Source organism: Panicum virgatum, chromosome 2N (assembly GCF_016808335.1).
Source record: "Panicum virgatum strain AP13 chromosome 2N, P.virgatum_v5, whole genome shotgun sequence".
Taxonomy (NCBI): Eukaryota; Viridiplantae; Streptophyta; class Magnoliopsida; order Poales; family Poaceae; genus Panicum; species Panicum virgatum.
The window spans coordinates 21,290,478-21,307,880 of NC_053146.1; the positions used below are offsets into that span (position 1 = coordinate 21,290,478).

The window sequence follows — 17,403 nt, forward strand, 5'->3', positions numbered from 1 at the left end:
AACTACTCTATGAAAATAAAGGCACAAAGGTTGCAAGTAATAAATGCGGAAGCTTAAAGAACGGGATAGGAGATAGCAAACTCTTGACGCGGGTGTTTATCCCGTGGTTCGGTTAGCCACAAAGGACACACCTACATCCACGTTGTTGTAGCACTCACTAAGAGTATTGCTACTCGGCCACCAAGTCTTTTCCGTGAACACAATCACGGTCACCTTGGCCCCGGGTTCCACTAAGGAGCTTCTCCACAAAGGATGGGGGTCTCCACAGTCCCCTGCACAAAGATGTCGTCGCCGCTCCACACCAAGTCGGAGGGTCGATGATGTTGCCGGCGAGCTTCACGCTCCAAGGTGCCGGCGCACCAAGCTCTTGTTTTGGTTCACTAGAGAACCACAGCACAAAGGCTCAAGGCCTTGCAATCACACTCACTATGAGCTAACCTTTACACAACACTCTCAAAGTGTGCTAAGGGCTAAGGATATGATCTTGATGGTTTTGTATGGCTTGGAGATGTTCTTGGGTGTGTGTGGGATGTCCAGCAACTCCAGCAAGCTTCAAATGGCCGGGGTGAGGCGTATATATAGGCCACCAAGTCTTGTAGCCGTTGCTCCAATGGTCAGCAGAAAATCTGCGTATCACCGGAAGAACCGATGCCTCTGGCTGAGGTAGTGTCGGTTCTTCCGGTCACTCATAACCCGAAGTAGCCGTTGAACTCCTGACAGCTGACGCAGTGATCACCGGTTGAACCGATGCTTTGTACCGATGCATCACCGGTTCATCCGGTGCTTAAGAATCTTCTCCTGGGCGCTGACGTCATTGCACCGACGCAATACTCCGATGCACCGTCGGTTGAACCGGTGCTGAAGATTCTTCTCCTGGGCTCTTGACATCGTCTCCTTCGGGCCTTGCTACGCCTATCTTCTCTTTCTCTTTGTCATCACTTGAACCTAAAAGCCTGAGAATGGTCATCTTAACAATCATATTAGTCCAAGTGTTGTGTTGTCATTCGATCACCAAAATCACTCGAAATGGCATAAATGGTGCCATGTTCGTTTCAGCCTGTAACGTCAGGAGGATGGCCGAAGAGGATTTATGGTCGCAAAAACCAATCAAGTGAGGACAGGAGACCGAGGCATGGGAGAAGAATAGGGCTGCAGAGGATTTGAAGAGAGGTAGGGTTTGGGAACAGGCTGCAGAGGGTTTGGATAGAGGAGGGCAGCGAGCACGGGGCCAATGCGCTCGCAGCTGCGCGTGCATAGGGTTTGGCGGGCAAGCGCGGGAAGCGGTGGCCGTGCGGGAAGGAAGCACGGGCGGCAGCGTGGGCAATGGCGCGCGTGGGAAACGGGCATGGGCGGCGGCGCGCGCGGGAGCTGAGGGATCCATCGCGGGTGGAGAGGCGGCGGCGACGCACAAGATCCAGGAGGAAGAGGATAGAAACTGGTCGAGTCCTCCCAATGGCGTTTTGGTCATTTCCTCGTGTCTTGTATCGCGTGAGGATGTCGTTTCTCAGGGAGGAAAGGATTTCTTCTTTTCATACTCTCTCTATAATAACTTCATTGCCACATCATTAAACTGTTGAGTTGTCACTATAAAACCAGTCTTAATGAGAGTTTCATGACATTAAATATCATCAATTTTGCTGATATGGCAAGAAAAGAAAAGAATGAAGTTTCATAGGATGTGAGGAGAGTTTCATTACCATGAAACTCATCTGGCACAGTTATCTAGTTCTCAGTCTAGATAACTGTACCCATAAAACTCCTACTGAAACTGACCTGGGATAGAAACTACCATCAATGCCCCAGCCCAGATGAGGTGGTGCTGCTGTCCTGTGGCTCGGGGGCCGATATGCCAATAAATTGGACCTTCATAACGATCATATCCCTGGCTGTTGGCATGTGAAGGGGCCTGAAAATGAAGAGGTGTGGAACATTTTCATGGACTTGCAAATTTAGCCACTAAGCCCCACCTGGATGTTTTCGCCATTTAGCTCTCAGTTTTTGAGTTTATATCAGATAATCTCTTGGCGAAATGCAATCTAGAATCACTCACTGTAACCCCGCCTAGATACAGCGTTATATATACCGGTTGTCGAATAAGGTCTGTATTGGGCCCGAGCAGCAGTCGTCGTTTAGGCACCACTGACCAACTTTGCTTTTGATGGTTCTTGGATTGTGCAACTAAACCTTATTCTGCGTGCACGTACGCATGCTTTCATCTAGCTAAAATTTTAGACTAGTCAATAAATTGAATGTAAAGATTGGCGAAATCGACAATGGTGAATGGACCACCATACCCCATTGTACATTATTTGATGTATTTTGACCGACTGTTACGGTCTTCTAGATCTAGCAAGATCGGATGAGGGGCCAAATTTGTTCGACCCGAACACACACACACACAATATTATATTAGCTACTTGTTCTACCATGAAAGAAAGAAGGGAATATACATACTAGTACTAGTTTTTAGTTCAAGCATGCACTAAGGAGTAGTAGATCTATCCTTACATTCATGTACGAGAAGGCAGGCATAGGTCAGTTACTGGTACGAGAAGGCAGGCGTAGGTCAGGCTTTGGTTGAGGTCAGCCTCCAAGCTGCCCAATCCTTGTCTCAAGAACAAACACAGATGGCCTTGCCACCTGTATATTACCCCTTCTGCTTTTAAGTACATGATGTTTGTGACAAGCTAATTATTTGAAATTGAAGTAATTAAATTATTCTAAACTTCATATATTTAAAAAGGAAAAAAGTCCAGCTTACACCTTCAAACTATCACAAAAAGTTTGATTTTCAACCTTCAACAACAAAACCGGATAAAGGAGACCATCCAACTAGGGAAACCAGATAAGCTTAGCCCTTTGGGATGGTTCCAAAAGTGCCTTTTCATTTTATGAAACTTAAAAATATTCAAATTTAAACTAAAAACTCATAAGTGATTCATTTTACATCTGAAAATATGAAACTAGTACAAAAAGTTTCTAAAAATTTAACCTATTTATTGGCACTCTACTACTCAGGTATTCAGATCTATTTTTTTATGTTCCTAGTATTTGTTTGCTTGTAGTTATGCCTATTGTTTTTTAATAAATAAGATTTAAATAGATCAATAATAGATATATTACATTTTTAGGAAAAAAACTTTGTACCCATTTCATATTTTTTCTGAATTAAATGAATTAGTTTTAATTTTTTAGATCTAGTTAGACTTTAAAAAATACAAAACCACCATTGAAACCACGTAAAGGCTAAACTTATCCGATTTCTACAATTGGATGGCCCTCATTATCTGGTTTTATAATTGAAGGTTGAAAATCAAACTTTTGTGATACTTTGAGGGTGTAAATTAGATGCTTCCCTATTTAAAATCATGCATGGAAAGAGTATCAAATTGGTGGCACATGGGGTTCTTGTGTGTTTGATGCAAACAAATGCGCTGATTGAATTTTCATATATTAACAGTATAATAGGTAGAAACTTTATGTTAATCCTTTAAATTCGCATTGACAAATCCAGAAGGCTAAATAACCGAACCGCACTAGATCCTGTAAGCTAACATGTATGCATAAATAGTTACGTTCTCATGTACGTTTGATCTCCACACTGTAGAACTTTCACCATTATTGATGTATAAAACATATATGTGCTATGAATATGTTCTTCATAATAGCAAAACAAATACACAGTAAAATAGGATAAACATCAGTACGATCTTGCATGCATGCATGGCACTGTTCACATTGCTGTCTAGTCCCCCCCCCCCCCCCCCCCCTCCTCTCTAAATGGAAAACAATCTCCTAACTTAGAGAAACTGACAAACATATTCAGATTGATAAACGCTGATTTTTTTTTAGAACTGCTAATATATAAAAGCATGTTCCTGTATGGGTTTGGCGTATCCTGACAAATTGCGCCTACCAAAGAGAACATGGGCATATACCATGGAACACGGCTAGCTGAACAATACTCTACTGTACAAAATCGTAACAAAATAACAATACATGTGAACAAATCAAGGGCATACATGATCAGTAAATATTGGCTGAAACTGCACGAATGCTTGCTTGGATGAAAAATTGACGAGTACAAATCACACAAGGACATTATTTTGGTAATACATGTATTACTTTTTTAATATATTTCAAATGCGTCAATGCACATGGCATTGTTGCGAAAGCATTCACTGATACTGAGTAAAACTAAGTGAATATCATGCATTTGTAACAAAAATCGAATACAAAAATTCAATCAAGAAATGGATAGTGAATTTTTCACTACTAGAAAAAGTGCCATAGGCACCGGTTGGAGATGCCCTTTGGTACCGGATTCTTGAACCGGTACCCCGAAAGTGGTACCAAATGCTCGAGCCTTTGGTACCGGGTAAAATAACCGGTACCTATGGCCTCTTAAATCACGCAAAAGCCTCACATGCTGCTCATTTACCATCTCAACTACACAGCAGTTCTGATTGAGAAGGAGATATTTTCCTTTTAAAGTAACTCATGTATGAGCCTAAGGTACCGGTTGGTAATACAAATTGGTACCTAAGGCTTCTAAGGTACCGGTTGGTAATATCAACCGGTACCTAAGGCTCGTCTATTAGTACCGGTTGGTGGTACCACCCGGTACCAATGTAAAAGTTACCACCCGGTACTTATGGTGAGCCTTATGTACCGGTTGATAATACCAACCGGTACCTAAGGCTCATCCATAAATTCCATCCAGCATAGGTACCGGTTCATCTTCATACTGATACTTTGGGGTGGACCTAAGGCTTGTTTTTTAGTAGTGTTTTAATGAAGTATATATGATCAAATCAAATCAGCAAGAGATTTGAATCGAAGTCATAATGCGATAGATAAAGGTTCAGGTATATATATATACCATACAATCAGACAGTTTCTTACCATGCAAGATATATGACAAACAATGCAGTACTTACCAGCTAGCTACATATACTCCGGCCATATGCTGAAATTGAACATGCATGTCCTGAACCTTATTGTGATGTAGGGCTAGCTGCTCCATGCTTGCAAGTTGCAAACATGGCCTTCATAGATCGCTTGAAGCTAGCCAGCCATGGCGATGCAACGATCACTGCCGATCCTCTAGTACAGCGGGCGTGCCTGCGGCCATGTACTCCCTTCGGCGCCATGGCCGGGCTGGCCACCTCCAGGCAGGAGCAGGTTGTGTGCCACGCCTCCGTACATTGGCATCGCCGATGGATCGGGCAGCCCACCGCCCATCATTGGAGCGACACCGCCGCCAGGCCGGCCTTCTATGGCCTCCTCAGCTCCTTCGTCCAGCGGCAGCCTCTCGTAGGTCGCGTTCGCAAACGTGGACGCCATCACCATGACAGGCCCAGCGGCCGTGAGCGAGCCGACCACGATGCCTCCGACCACCTGCCCTTGCCCGCCGGCGAGGTAAACGGTTAGGCCGGTGGCCCCCGGCGGGGAGGGGCCCGGGAGGAACGTGCCGGTGAGGGAGAGAATCTCGAAGCGGCCCCGGAGGGCCACGACGGCGCCGGGCGCGGCCGGCTGGCGCAGGGCGACGTCGGCCACGGTCCCCGCGCCGCTGAGCACGCAGACACCGCGCTGCCGGCGGCGCGCGAAGTGGGCGATGGACTCCGCGATGTCGGCTCCGCCGGCGACCTCCATGACGTGGCTGCGCAGCGCGTTGGGGCTGTCCCGGGTGACGAAGATGGGCGGCTTAGGCTTGTTCTTGGACCCCGGGGGCCGGCCGCGTGGGCGCCGGTTGTCGGGCACCACCGCGCCCTCCTTGGGCTCGCCGTTGAAGTTCTCGCGGTCGTCGCCGTGGCCACCTGTGCCGCTCTGACTCTGCTCGCCGTCCTGGCAGGGCGCCACCATGTCTTGGCTGCTCGGCTGGTTCTCCTTGTCGAGGCTTGAGGAGGAAAGCGGCGGCACCTCCGTGGGTACAGGGAGGCCCAGCCGCCCTTCGTTCCACCACTGGTTGGCCAGCTTCTAGGTACTGCTATTTCTTGCTTCTTCGTCTTCCTTCTCCTGATAAATTCTTGCAGCGCGCAATCAGGCCGATGAAAAATTAGTTGCTTCTTGGTCTATTCTTCATTCACAGAAACTAAGAGAAACAAGTTAATTTCATGCATGTCTCTCGATCTGCATATGTACTAGTAAGCCAGATCGATCCAGCTCGGTGTTAGTGCTTGATCTATTTCATGAACAATTGTAGGAGGGGAAAGAGGAACTGGAATAAGTTTGACTAGATTTGGAAAAGATAGGGGAATTCGTACCTAATCACGATCCGAGTCTACAGATCGACTCGATCCGATTCGAGGTAGAACGGGAAAGGAGCAAGAAGCAGAGACCAGCCCCTCCTCTTGATCTCCAAGCTTTTCGATCTTGTTGATGAGCCGAAATTGGTTGCTGCTGCTGAAGTCGATCAGTGATGAAAAAGGAAGGGAATTAGAGTTGCAAGCAGGATATAAGTGGCTATAGGAAGGTGAGATTTGGGGTGGGTACAGTGTGGTTGTACTTGTTGCATACCAAATCGTCGCTCTTGCATCAGTGTTGTATGTGTCATGTACACTTAAAAAATATAAATGGCTAGGCACACCCTACCTCTTGGTGAATACAAAGCATGATGGGGAGGGGGGAGGTAGAACTTCGACAAATTAAAAGGACTGGTTATACATGTGCATGCATCTTTCAACTTTTTCTCTCCCTGTATGGGTATGGACCACTGCTGCAGTTCTTTAGCTGAACAAGTTACACTATTATACAGTTGAAAGGTTTAAGAAATAAGTTAAGTTGCAATCAATGCAAATGGTAATAACTAATACTCTAAATGTTATCTGTCTAACCAATTGATTTTTGTGTATACATCACATAGATATACTACTCGATACTTGGTACTCGTTACGTATATAGTATCACATACATGAGTCGTCTGACTTAGCAATTTCTAACTAGATAGGCACCCAAGGTAGGAAGGAGGATGTTGGAGATCAGGGCTGCTTGCATGATCGCATGGATTGATGCATTGCATGGTGATGTAGGGGTGTTATAGGTGGGGTTTACACACACATTTTGCTTTGTCTTTTTACACCCACTTTCTTGCTCCACCTTGCTCTTTGCACGGTACGTACTCTCATCCTGGTTGTTTAAAAATGTGTTTCTTTTGATCGAACTTTCAAATTTGACTATTACTACCAACATGTAGAAGTTATAATATTTCTGACTTTTGTTTATTTGTTTCGGACAAAAAGAGGTTTACTTTCATTTGTAGTTTATGGTTATTGGTTATATTGGTTATATATTGTCCGCAAAGCTTTGTCCATCCAAATATGAGGCAGGAAAGGAGGACCCTGTTTGGCACACAGCAAGAGCTCCAAGAAATTTTGAAGTTGGTCATCCCCGAATAATGGTACTTGCTTGAGGCATTTTGTTCTCATTTTGAATTGAACACTTTAGTATAAACAACTTTATTATCATACACGCTTCAAATCTTTCATGGACTGCAAACTGGTCCTTACACGGAAGCAGGGCGGGCTTAATTAGGTAGCTTTAATCCCATCCCCCGGTTAAAAAATGATCAGATTCCATTTGGCTAATATAATTGTGGTCCTGTATGCTAGCTACTTTCTCAGAACAAGTAGCAAGATACTTGCGACTATGCTAGCACCACTACCATACGGACAACTCTCACTTAGCTTAACCATTGTTAACCCAATTGCTTGACGCTTTGTATAAAATCCAATAATTAAACTTTTGAAACTTAGATGGTCACAGTTTTGAAAATTTTCTCTGCAAACATGAATTACATATGGCTATATGTATTTGTCTAGAAAAATACATTATTCATGCACGATATTATAAACTAGCAGATGCCCATGTGTGGCACGCACATGTTTTAAAAATTCATTAAACAAAATTTACATTGATAAAAAGTTAATAGATAATAGTTTTATTTTTGTAGCAAAGATGTACACATTGTAATTAAGGAATTTTTAAAATACGATCAATATCTCATACGGAACTAAGCCCCTCTCAATCATGATTCATATGGTAACGCCCTATTGATTGACCCATAAAAAATAGAGTTGCTCAATTATTCAATTACTAATAAATTGTTTATTTTTATTTATTTCCTAAATATAGAGGCAATCAATTACCATATCTTAAAAGGCTCTAAATCAACTACCAAATGAGTTTTTCCCATGTATCTTATTTCTTTCCCAAAACATAGAGAGCAAGCTACATGCATGTTTATATCTTCTGTTTATATCCAAGTATCTATATGTAGCAAACAATATGGAAATTCTAATATACTTTCACAAAAAAGTAGCCAGAAGCAATTGATATTTCCTTCATAGTTATCCAACACCATGCATACTAATGCTGTCCTCCATCAGATGCTGCAAAAGGCATTCCAATCATCTATATTTTCTCATAGTCATCGTCACCTCCCTCTATATATCATCACCTTCATCTTGAAGGAACATCCTCTTCCTAAAATACAAATACGAATAGAATTTTGATAGCTTTACATGGAGAAATAAATTAAAAAATCAGTGCATTCACAATTTAGCAGCTCTTAAACTTGGCAACAGGTGAATCCGCACATCTCAAGACTCAAATGCAGTTGTCATTCATTAGGTACAGAGCTTAGTGAACAGCTCTTTGTGCTTGTCGTGCTCCTCTCTCGCCCCAGTGTACTTCAAAAACTCCATAAATTCCTTGCTTTCATAGACCAGTGTTTCCTTCCATTGTAATTTGCAGAAAGATTATATATATCCAATCCTACTAATATGTAACATTTTCGAGTGAGTCTGAAAAGAAGCTGAAAGTACAATGAAGTGCCATCTCCAATTCAAATTACAGCCATCATCTATTAGTGGCAACAAAAAAGCACCATACATAAGCTGGCAGGCTGCCAAACATAATAAAGGGGTCATACTGGAATACTGGGATCCAACGCTTATCCCACCATTAACTATAATTAAATAGTAACTTAGTAAGCATTCTGTAATCTAATATTTTGTCTTGGCAGTAGCTCCAGACCTTATCTCAATTCTACACGTTCTTGACCCTCTGGAAGTCCCCAAGGAAACACATAACTGGGTACAGAAATAAAAAAAAACATAGACTGCAGTCACTGATTGCTTTAGGAAAGGTAACTAATCTAGTCAACTCCGTATTTTTAAAGTGGCATATCCTTTGTAACCTGACATCCTTTGAGAGTTCCATGGCGTCCTAATTCGAGGTGGTTATTTACACTTCGTATTTTTAAAGTGGCACAAATCTCTCACCTTCACTGAATGAAGGTGGTTATTTACACTTCGAACAAGTTCCCTTCAAGTAGGTTTGTCTCATCACTTGCACATTGGTGGATGTGTTATTGTCTGTTTGTTAAAAAAAAGATATTAGACTGAGAAATTTAAAACAGCATTACAGAGTGCAGACACGGTCCTTACCTCATTAGTTATCAAATTGCAGACTGGATTTATTGGGCAATAAGCAAATGATGATCCAATTGCAAATTAGTTCTCTAATTTTTAAATTACTTATCATAGCATTATCCAAGAACTTTTATCTACACTTAGGTCATAGGTGACGGTGAGAATGACATTGGGAATCAATTAGCAAACAAAACTACAAAAGAAATCTGCTTCTCAATGCATCATCCCATGGAGATTAATTGCTGATGGAAAACAAAACAGAGGGATCAAGGGTACCTGAATGTGTAGGCACACTGCAGTTTTCCAACCGCTAGCCATGACAAAGTTGCAATCTGCGTCGAAAATCACCTCCCTAATCAGGTTCAGCATCTGCGAGTGACAGCATGCTAGAATGTCCTGACGTCGGTGTGTCTGTTCATCTAAGTGACAGCATATCAGTCATAAGCCATATAATACTAAGAACTATGTGTAAATGAAGGAACTCAGAATGGTGAGAAGCATGTTACCAGCAGATTAATTCAACTTGTTTCCAGTTATTGGTATATCTTCATGAAGAGGACGATTGAACTGTACACAGAAGGGATTGGTATATCTTCATGAAGAGGACGATTGAACTGTACAGAAAGAAGTTAATAGGCTACTGAACTGAAATAGTGCATAATTGCTGTGTATGGCTGTATGTTCAATACGGATGATGATCTGAAAAGAGCTTAAACATGGTTAGAATGCTACCGGTAGCTGTACAATAGGGTCTGGGAGAGCAAGAAATCCCTAGTCAAATGCTGTTGGTAGGGCTGTGCTTGCAGATTGAGTTCCGGTTTACAGAGCTAGACAAAGATGGGGTTTGACCACATATGATATGTTTGTTGTTGCCATCTTGCCAGAAGACCTGGCACCCCACACCAAGTGTGCTGAAATCCAGATGATGATTGTGCTGGTTCAACTGATCCATTAGGAACCCCATCTTTGTTTGCAGACAAACTACAAAAATGAAACGCATACAGATTAGCTATCTGTAATACTTAGAAAACAACCATATGAACCTGAAACCTCAAGTTCCTGAATATTTGTTACCTTGGAACCGTTTGCTTCCGAGTTGAATTGGATGCTGCCACAGCAGGCCCCAATATCGATGATCTTGAAGCCATATAGTCTGGTTGTGCTGAAAATGGAAAACAATAAACTGAGTGACCAAATTTAAAAGCTCATGAATTTTGGGAGAAAAAAATCTTACCAGTGCCACTGGATCCGGACTGAATTGAACTGTTTCGTCCAGCACGGTCGGCGCCACTTCTAGTGCCTCGACTGTTTGAGTTACTTGCTCCTCGAGATCTTGGTTCTGGCATTTCTTTAACCTATGAGAAAATTCAGTATATGCTAATGTAAGATATAAATAGTAAAGCCAGAGGCAGTAATATATCAAGAGAGTGAGTTTGCATATGTAAGCTTTTAACACATAAAGATCAATCACGAGTCAATAAACTAAATATCTCATATATTGAATAGTTGTTATTGATTCTATATATCCAATGAAACAGAACAATATGTGCAAGAGAAGATTATATGTAAGCTTTTACGAGCACAGTGAGAGACGAGCCTATTGATTCTTCTAAAATAAAAATTGGCTATCAGGTGAGCTCAAATTACCAAGAACATTAGGCAAATAGAAATAAAGCTCAAACTCAACTGACCTCCTTTTTCTTATCATGCATAGGCAACCTCACTGTCCACGAATAAAATATGTCAACAGTTTCTAGGTTGAAAGAAATAAGGCATATTAGGGGAAAAATAATCTCCCATCTCTCATAAACATTCTGTAAAACATCTAGTGTGCATGTTAGAATCAATCCATATCTTGGCATAGATTACTTAGTGATCTAAGAAAGCAAGCAGAGGAGGACATCGGAGATGAACATATCTCAAGCAGGGCGCAGCTAGGCACTACGCGCAGACCTGGGGGCGGAGAGGTGGCGCGTGGAGAGGGGTACCCCGGTGTCCTCCTCTCCACACTAAATATCAAGAGAGTGACCTTGGAGAAGCATGGGCTGAAATTTATATGAACAAATACAGAACCACAAAGAGATGCAATTAGCCACTTGGGGGGTACAGCAGCAGTTATTTGTAATCCATTTCTAACATAATATCAAGCATATGCATCGGAGGAGAAAAGAATGGTGCACAATATTGAAACAAAGTTCACTTCTATGCAAAGTAAAAAAAAAAAAGCAGAACAGATTACCTCGGCTATTGAGGCATTATCAAGAAGCGGCAATAGGTTGGGGTGACTGAACAATGACGACACACCAATCTCCTCCTTCACCAGATCCAACTGCTCGTTGTTGTGTAGCGCACCTTCTTCATGGCATTCTCTCCATCCTCTGAGATTGACAAACGAAGCAAGACAGATTTAGTTGTGTTTGATACTGTAAGGTGTGGAATTGAAGAACCTCCACTCATCTGATCACAATCTCATAATCACAGTGGGAGAAGCACAAAGATTAGTGAAGTCAAGAATGGAGTATTTGTAAACTAAAATTAAACAACACACGAACCTACTACTATTAATTTTGGGGCAATTTCATGAGCTAATCCAGCACAATTAGTAGGGGGCAGGGTCGGACCTGAGATATGGGCACCGTGACGCCTGGCCGGTGCAGCGTCGGAGGGCGCGGCTGTGGCGAGGTCGTAGCAGGGCACGAGAAGTGACGCCATGGTGTCCCTGAGCATCACATCGTTGAACACGCGCCGGAGCGTCCGCTCGCCGCGGAGCAGCTTCGCCCACCGCCCGCGCCGGCCGCCCCAGCACTTCCTCCCAATGCTCACGGCCACGAACGCGAGCGCCTCATGGGCTGAATACCGCGGCCGCCCGTGGGGCCTCTAAGGACAGCATCACGGCCAGCAAGCCCCCCGCGCCGGCGCCGTGGCGAAGTCGAAGAAGACGGTGACGCGCGTGACGGGGTCCCGGCTTGCTACCGCCCGGGCTCGAGCCTCGTGAGCGCTGCAACCGCCAGGAGAGCGTCCTCGGCGCCCGCACTGTAGCCGTTGATGGCCAGCACGGCAGCACCCGCACGCACCCGCCGTCGAGAAACGCTCGCACCGGCGTCTCGGGGTCGGAGGACAGGCACCCATTGGCGGGAGCGGACGTCGATGGCGGCGCGGGGAAGGAGTGGACCTTAGAGGCCCTCGCGCAGCGGCCCAACGCTCGCCGCCGTGTCGCCTCTCCTCGCGCCGCACACACTGCGGCCTCGCGCCTCTCCTCGCGCAGCGGCCTCGCCGCTCGCCGCCGGGGCGCACCGCCGCCACGGGCGCCCCACCTTCCCTCGTGCCGCGACCCCCCGGCCCCTCGCGCCGCTTCCCCCCGCGCGGCATGCCGCCGCTCGTCGTGGGCCTCCGTGATGCCGCCGGCGGGGGAGGAGCGCCGGGGGAGGGTATGGGCGCCTGGGGAGGGGAGCAGCTGCGGGGAAGGGGAAGGGAGGGGAATCGGGGAAGGAGAGAGGAGGGGCGCCGTGTAGGGGAAGGGAGGGGAGCAGCGCGTCATCGCGTGATTGGCGGGGCGTCCAGCAACGCGTTTGGGCGGCAATCACGCTGAAATTTGGGCGCCGCGTTTGGGCTGGACAACCAATGAGCGGGCGGGTACGGAGGGAGGGTACAGGACGGCGCGGTGCAAAAAAAAATTAGGCGCACGGAGTAGAAATTAACTGGCGGGCCGGACGAAATGTGTCCGTTGTTAGGCTATCTCCGACCATTTCCCCCATCCAACTCCTCCCCAAACATACTATTTACTATATTTTACTATTTTCCTCCAAAAGATTCCTCTCCCTATAACTCCTTCTCTCCAACCATTCCCCCTATATCCATTCCCCCTATATACTATCACTCATTAACTAACTATTTATTTAACGTTTTTGAATTTAAAAAAATCATGCAATATTTATATTGTCATACTACACATTATCATCATGTTACGGGGCTCAAACGGATTAATATCACGAAGAAACAATGTGATTAGAGATATAGGGGGAGTTGGAACTCACCCTATATATAGAGGGAGTTTCAACTCCCCCCGTATATAGGGGGAGCTTTGGGGGGAACCGTTGGAGCGGATTTCCCCCTAAAACTCCCCCTACGTAGGGTGGGGGGACTCTTACAGAGAACCGTTGGAGGTAGTCTTAGGCTAGCTCCAACGGAGCCACCTATGCGTCCCCCACCCCACATAGGGGAGGTTTGGGGGGAAATCCGATCCAACGGTTCCCCCCAAAGCTCCCCCTATATACGGGGGGAGTTGAAACTCCCCCCGTATGTAGGGTGAGTTCCAACTCCCCCTATATCTCTAATCACACCGTTTTTTCGCGATATTAATTCTGTTTGAGCCCCATAACATGATGATAATGTGTATTATGACAGTATAAATACTGTATGATTTTTTAAAATTCAAAAATGTTAAATAAATAGTTAGTTAATGAGTGATAGTATATAGGGGGAATAGATATGGGGGAATGGTTGGAGAGAAGGAGTTATAGTGGGAGGAATCTTTTGGAGTGAGGTAGTAAAATATAGTAGAAAGTACATATAGGGAGAGTTGGACGGGGGAATGGTTGGAGCAAGCCTTAGCCTTGGTCGAACTTTTTTTTTTGCTGATACGTGGGTCTAAAGAAGTGGTTTGTGAGGGGTAAAAGTATGTTAGTCTTGGTAATGCTAATTTCAATTTTTTTGGATCTTTATAGTATAGATTAGGATACCTTGTGCTTGCTGATGTGGTCTGATTATATGCCTATAATAAATTATCATCTAGTACAAGTAATAGGAACTATCAAAGCTATCTGTGTGAAGGTTTTATGAGCTCACTGCCAATTTGAAAGCTATCTCACTTGAAGTGGAACCTTACACAAACTATATTCGGTCTCCCTAATTTATTTAATTTTAGCCAGTATTGGTAAATGTTAGTACTATAAGGCAACAATGTCAATGACTAATGTTTCCACTTTTCTCCTCTAAATCATTATCTTTCTATGAAAAAGTTATATAGCTCCTATTTCATAAACTTTTATAGTAACGGCTTCATGATGGCATAAACATAAGGAAGTTTGAATTGGAAAAGTCTAGGAAAATTTCTTAATGACGAATGGTCTAGTGATATGTGATTGCTCAAACCGAAGTATTTCTCTCGGCTTGATTGTACACACTGGATAGACCACTGTCTCCAAATTGCACATGTTGAGGCTTTGAGATATTCTTAAGTAGAGAAAGCACAACGGATGCTTTGGTAGAGGAATATTTTATGGACTAGTAGGGTGCACGTGCGTGCCGCACGTGTTCAAAAAACAATGTTGCGAAAAAAAATAACCACACTAAATTTTAGCTACCACAAATATTTTTAGAAACTATATTTGGTGACAACAAGTAACGAGGTCTCAGTAGTGGTGAAAATAGATAAAATATTCAAAATATGGAAAAAGCATATAATTATAAAAAAATAGGTAAATGATATGTATAAGGTAGTAACAAGCACGTAGAAAATTATTTTTAAAAATAATTTCATTACAAGAAATGACTACTAAAGAAATTAACCTTGTTTATTGATACTGGACCAATCACTCTATATAAACTAAATGGACTTTTACAAATATTCCTTAGTTTTTATATTCCTAAAAGACTCGAGCTGCTAGTTATGAACTCGTGCATATATTTTGCTGTAGAATTTTAATCTTCAGAACTTGAGTGTGGTACATCATATAACTCTGTTTAGCTCCTCAGCTCGAGCCCCAACCGCAAATTTGATGCCATCATGCAAGACAATATCTGTGTGTATGCTAATCTAACATCTGCAATAAAAAAACTATAAGTGTTGATGACGTAGCATGAATATTTTTAAACAAATATCAATAATCAATAATAATACTAAATCACCATCTAGTGCTGACCCTATAGGTATCCTCCAGCATTGATCAAAGAGATTGAAGTTTGTTCAGATGCCGCCAATCATCCAGTAAGTGTATGATTTGAAAAAAAATACATATTGCATATATATACGAGTAAACAAATAAATGATTAATATTTGATAAAATTGTACTAGTCAGCAATGAAATTAGTTGACATAATAATATGGTCATGGGTGTCCGCTCGATGAATAGTTTACATCTCTCATCTTCATAATGGGTACAAGGTGCTAGGGCTCTATGATACATGAAGAGTATTGTGTTATAGAAAAGCAAAAATTATGATATCAGTGGAAAAAACAAAAAACGAACTTGGTATCCTTATTCTATTGTTCCACACAGATTAAGCAACCTGTAATCCGCTGGACCAATCTAAATTACTACAGATACAACATCGACCATCAAGCTGTGCCATAGCAGATTTGTAGATATAGAAAAGAATGACAGTGGGGTTATTTTTAAGTGGCCTGTTAGCAACACCTGAATACAGAGGAGGGGGATGGTAACTAAAATCCTTAAGCTTTCAAAATCTTGTACAATTATCTCCACATATCATCAAAATCTAAAAAAAAAATTGAATTTTTCTAGTAGGGTGCAGCACACACGTGTTACTAAAAACTTAGTAAAGAATAATTTTATATTTATCAAGCGTCTTCAAAAACTATAAATAGGCATAAGTTATTATTAAACACACAAAACTATGCATTTATTATTTAAGTGCTAACGCTATGGGTTAAAAAAATAAATATATTTAAGTGCAGCACCACATAATTCTATTAAAAAAATAAACAATTATTACATAATCAATAACTAATCAAAAGAACTTATCAAAAGCATACAAACAAGCAGCATGCATTGAATTCTTCCAGAAATTTCCCATTTGTTACCATGAGGTAAAATTTTAATTTTTATGCCATAATTAGCAGACAGTAAGTTGAATAGTGATATGCAAAATGCTTTTAAGAAAAAGGTAAGAAAAACTACGTGAGTGCACAACAAAATATCCATAAAAAATATAGGCAACTTTGATCAATTTAAACTGCTATTATAAATGGGTCTAGTTATCAATCTTTGATCCAGGTGGTTGCACTATCAGAGTGCAAACCAGCCATGGATGATCAATTTAAACTGCTATTTATAAATGGGTCTAGTTATCCATTACTTGTAGCAATGGATAAGGAACAGATCTCGCAGCGTGTGTTTCTCTCGGCATGGCCAGACATGTTCAGCTGTTGCAAAGAAATTCATGATCCGCAAAAGAACATTGGAGTTATATATGAAATTCATGATCCGCAAAAGAACATTGGACTTATATGAGCATCGATGATTAAAAAAAACTCGGCCGGGTGGGGAAAGACCGCCCCACCAGTATTAGCTTAAGAAGAAGCCTCGACTTCCCCGACCGAGAAAATCCCCGAACCCTGGCCCCGCCCTGACACTGGGAGACGTAACCCCTGGGATCGATGATTAGACCATGTCTTAGTTATTACATCAGATCAGAGGCATATATTTAAATATTTATTTATAATCGCCTCCCTTCTAATAGGCCTCGGAAGCAAAACAGGTCATTATGCAATCAAAAGTAGAGATGCAACTAATATCTAGCTCACAGATGGTCACTCCCATAAGAGAATGCACCTGCCCTACTCTGCCAAAGCATTATTATGATATTTTCTAAGAGACCCATGTAGCACTTAGCAAGAAGCAACCTGGCTCTTTGCTTGGCTCTGTTCTTATCCAGTAGCACACTGCTTACTGCTACCATCTTCTATCTCGATCAAGCAGAAACCAGGAAAAAACTTTACCTTAAGTTTTTTCTTCTATAAAATCTGATCCACTCAAAGCTGTATACCCTCAACCTTAGGTTTCTTTCATTTCCAGCAGCACAACAGATAGCTATTGTGTTATATATCTAGGCAATTTTCGGTATATTTTAATTCCAAATATTAATATCAATTTCATGATATAGATGAGTGATAATGTGTGTACAAGATATGTGCATGTGTTCATGTTATTCTCACTAATAAGCATGA

General features: G+C 42.6%; 1 protein-coding gene across 1 annotated transcript; it reads right to left on the minus strand.

The window, feature by feature from the left end:
• Positions 1-4,776: 4,776 nt before the first annotated feature.
• Positions 4,777-6,479, minus strand: LOC120660042 (AT-hook motif nuclear-localized protein 20-like). Its single transcript, XM_039938367.1, has one exon. The coding sequence runs from the start codon at positions 5,863-5,865 to the stop codon at positions 5,107-5,109; it is 759 nt and encodes a 252-aa protein (XP_039794301.1). The 5' UTR covers positions 5,866-6,479; the 3' UTR covers positions 4,777-5,106.
• Between the last annotated feature and the right edge of the window lie 10,924 nt (positions 6,480-17,403).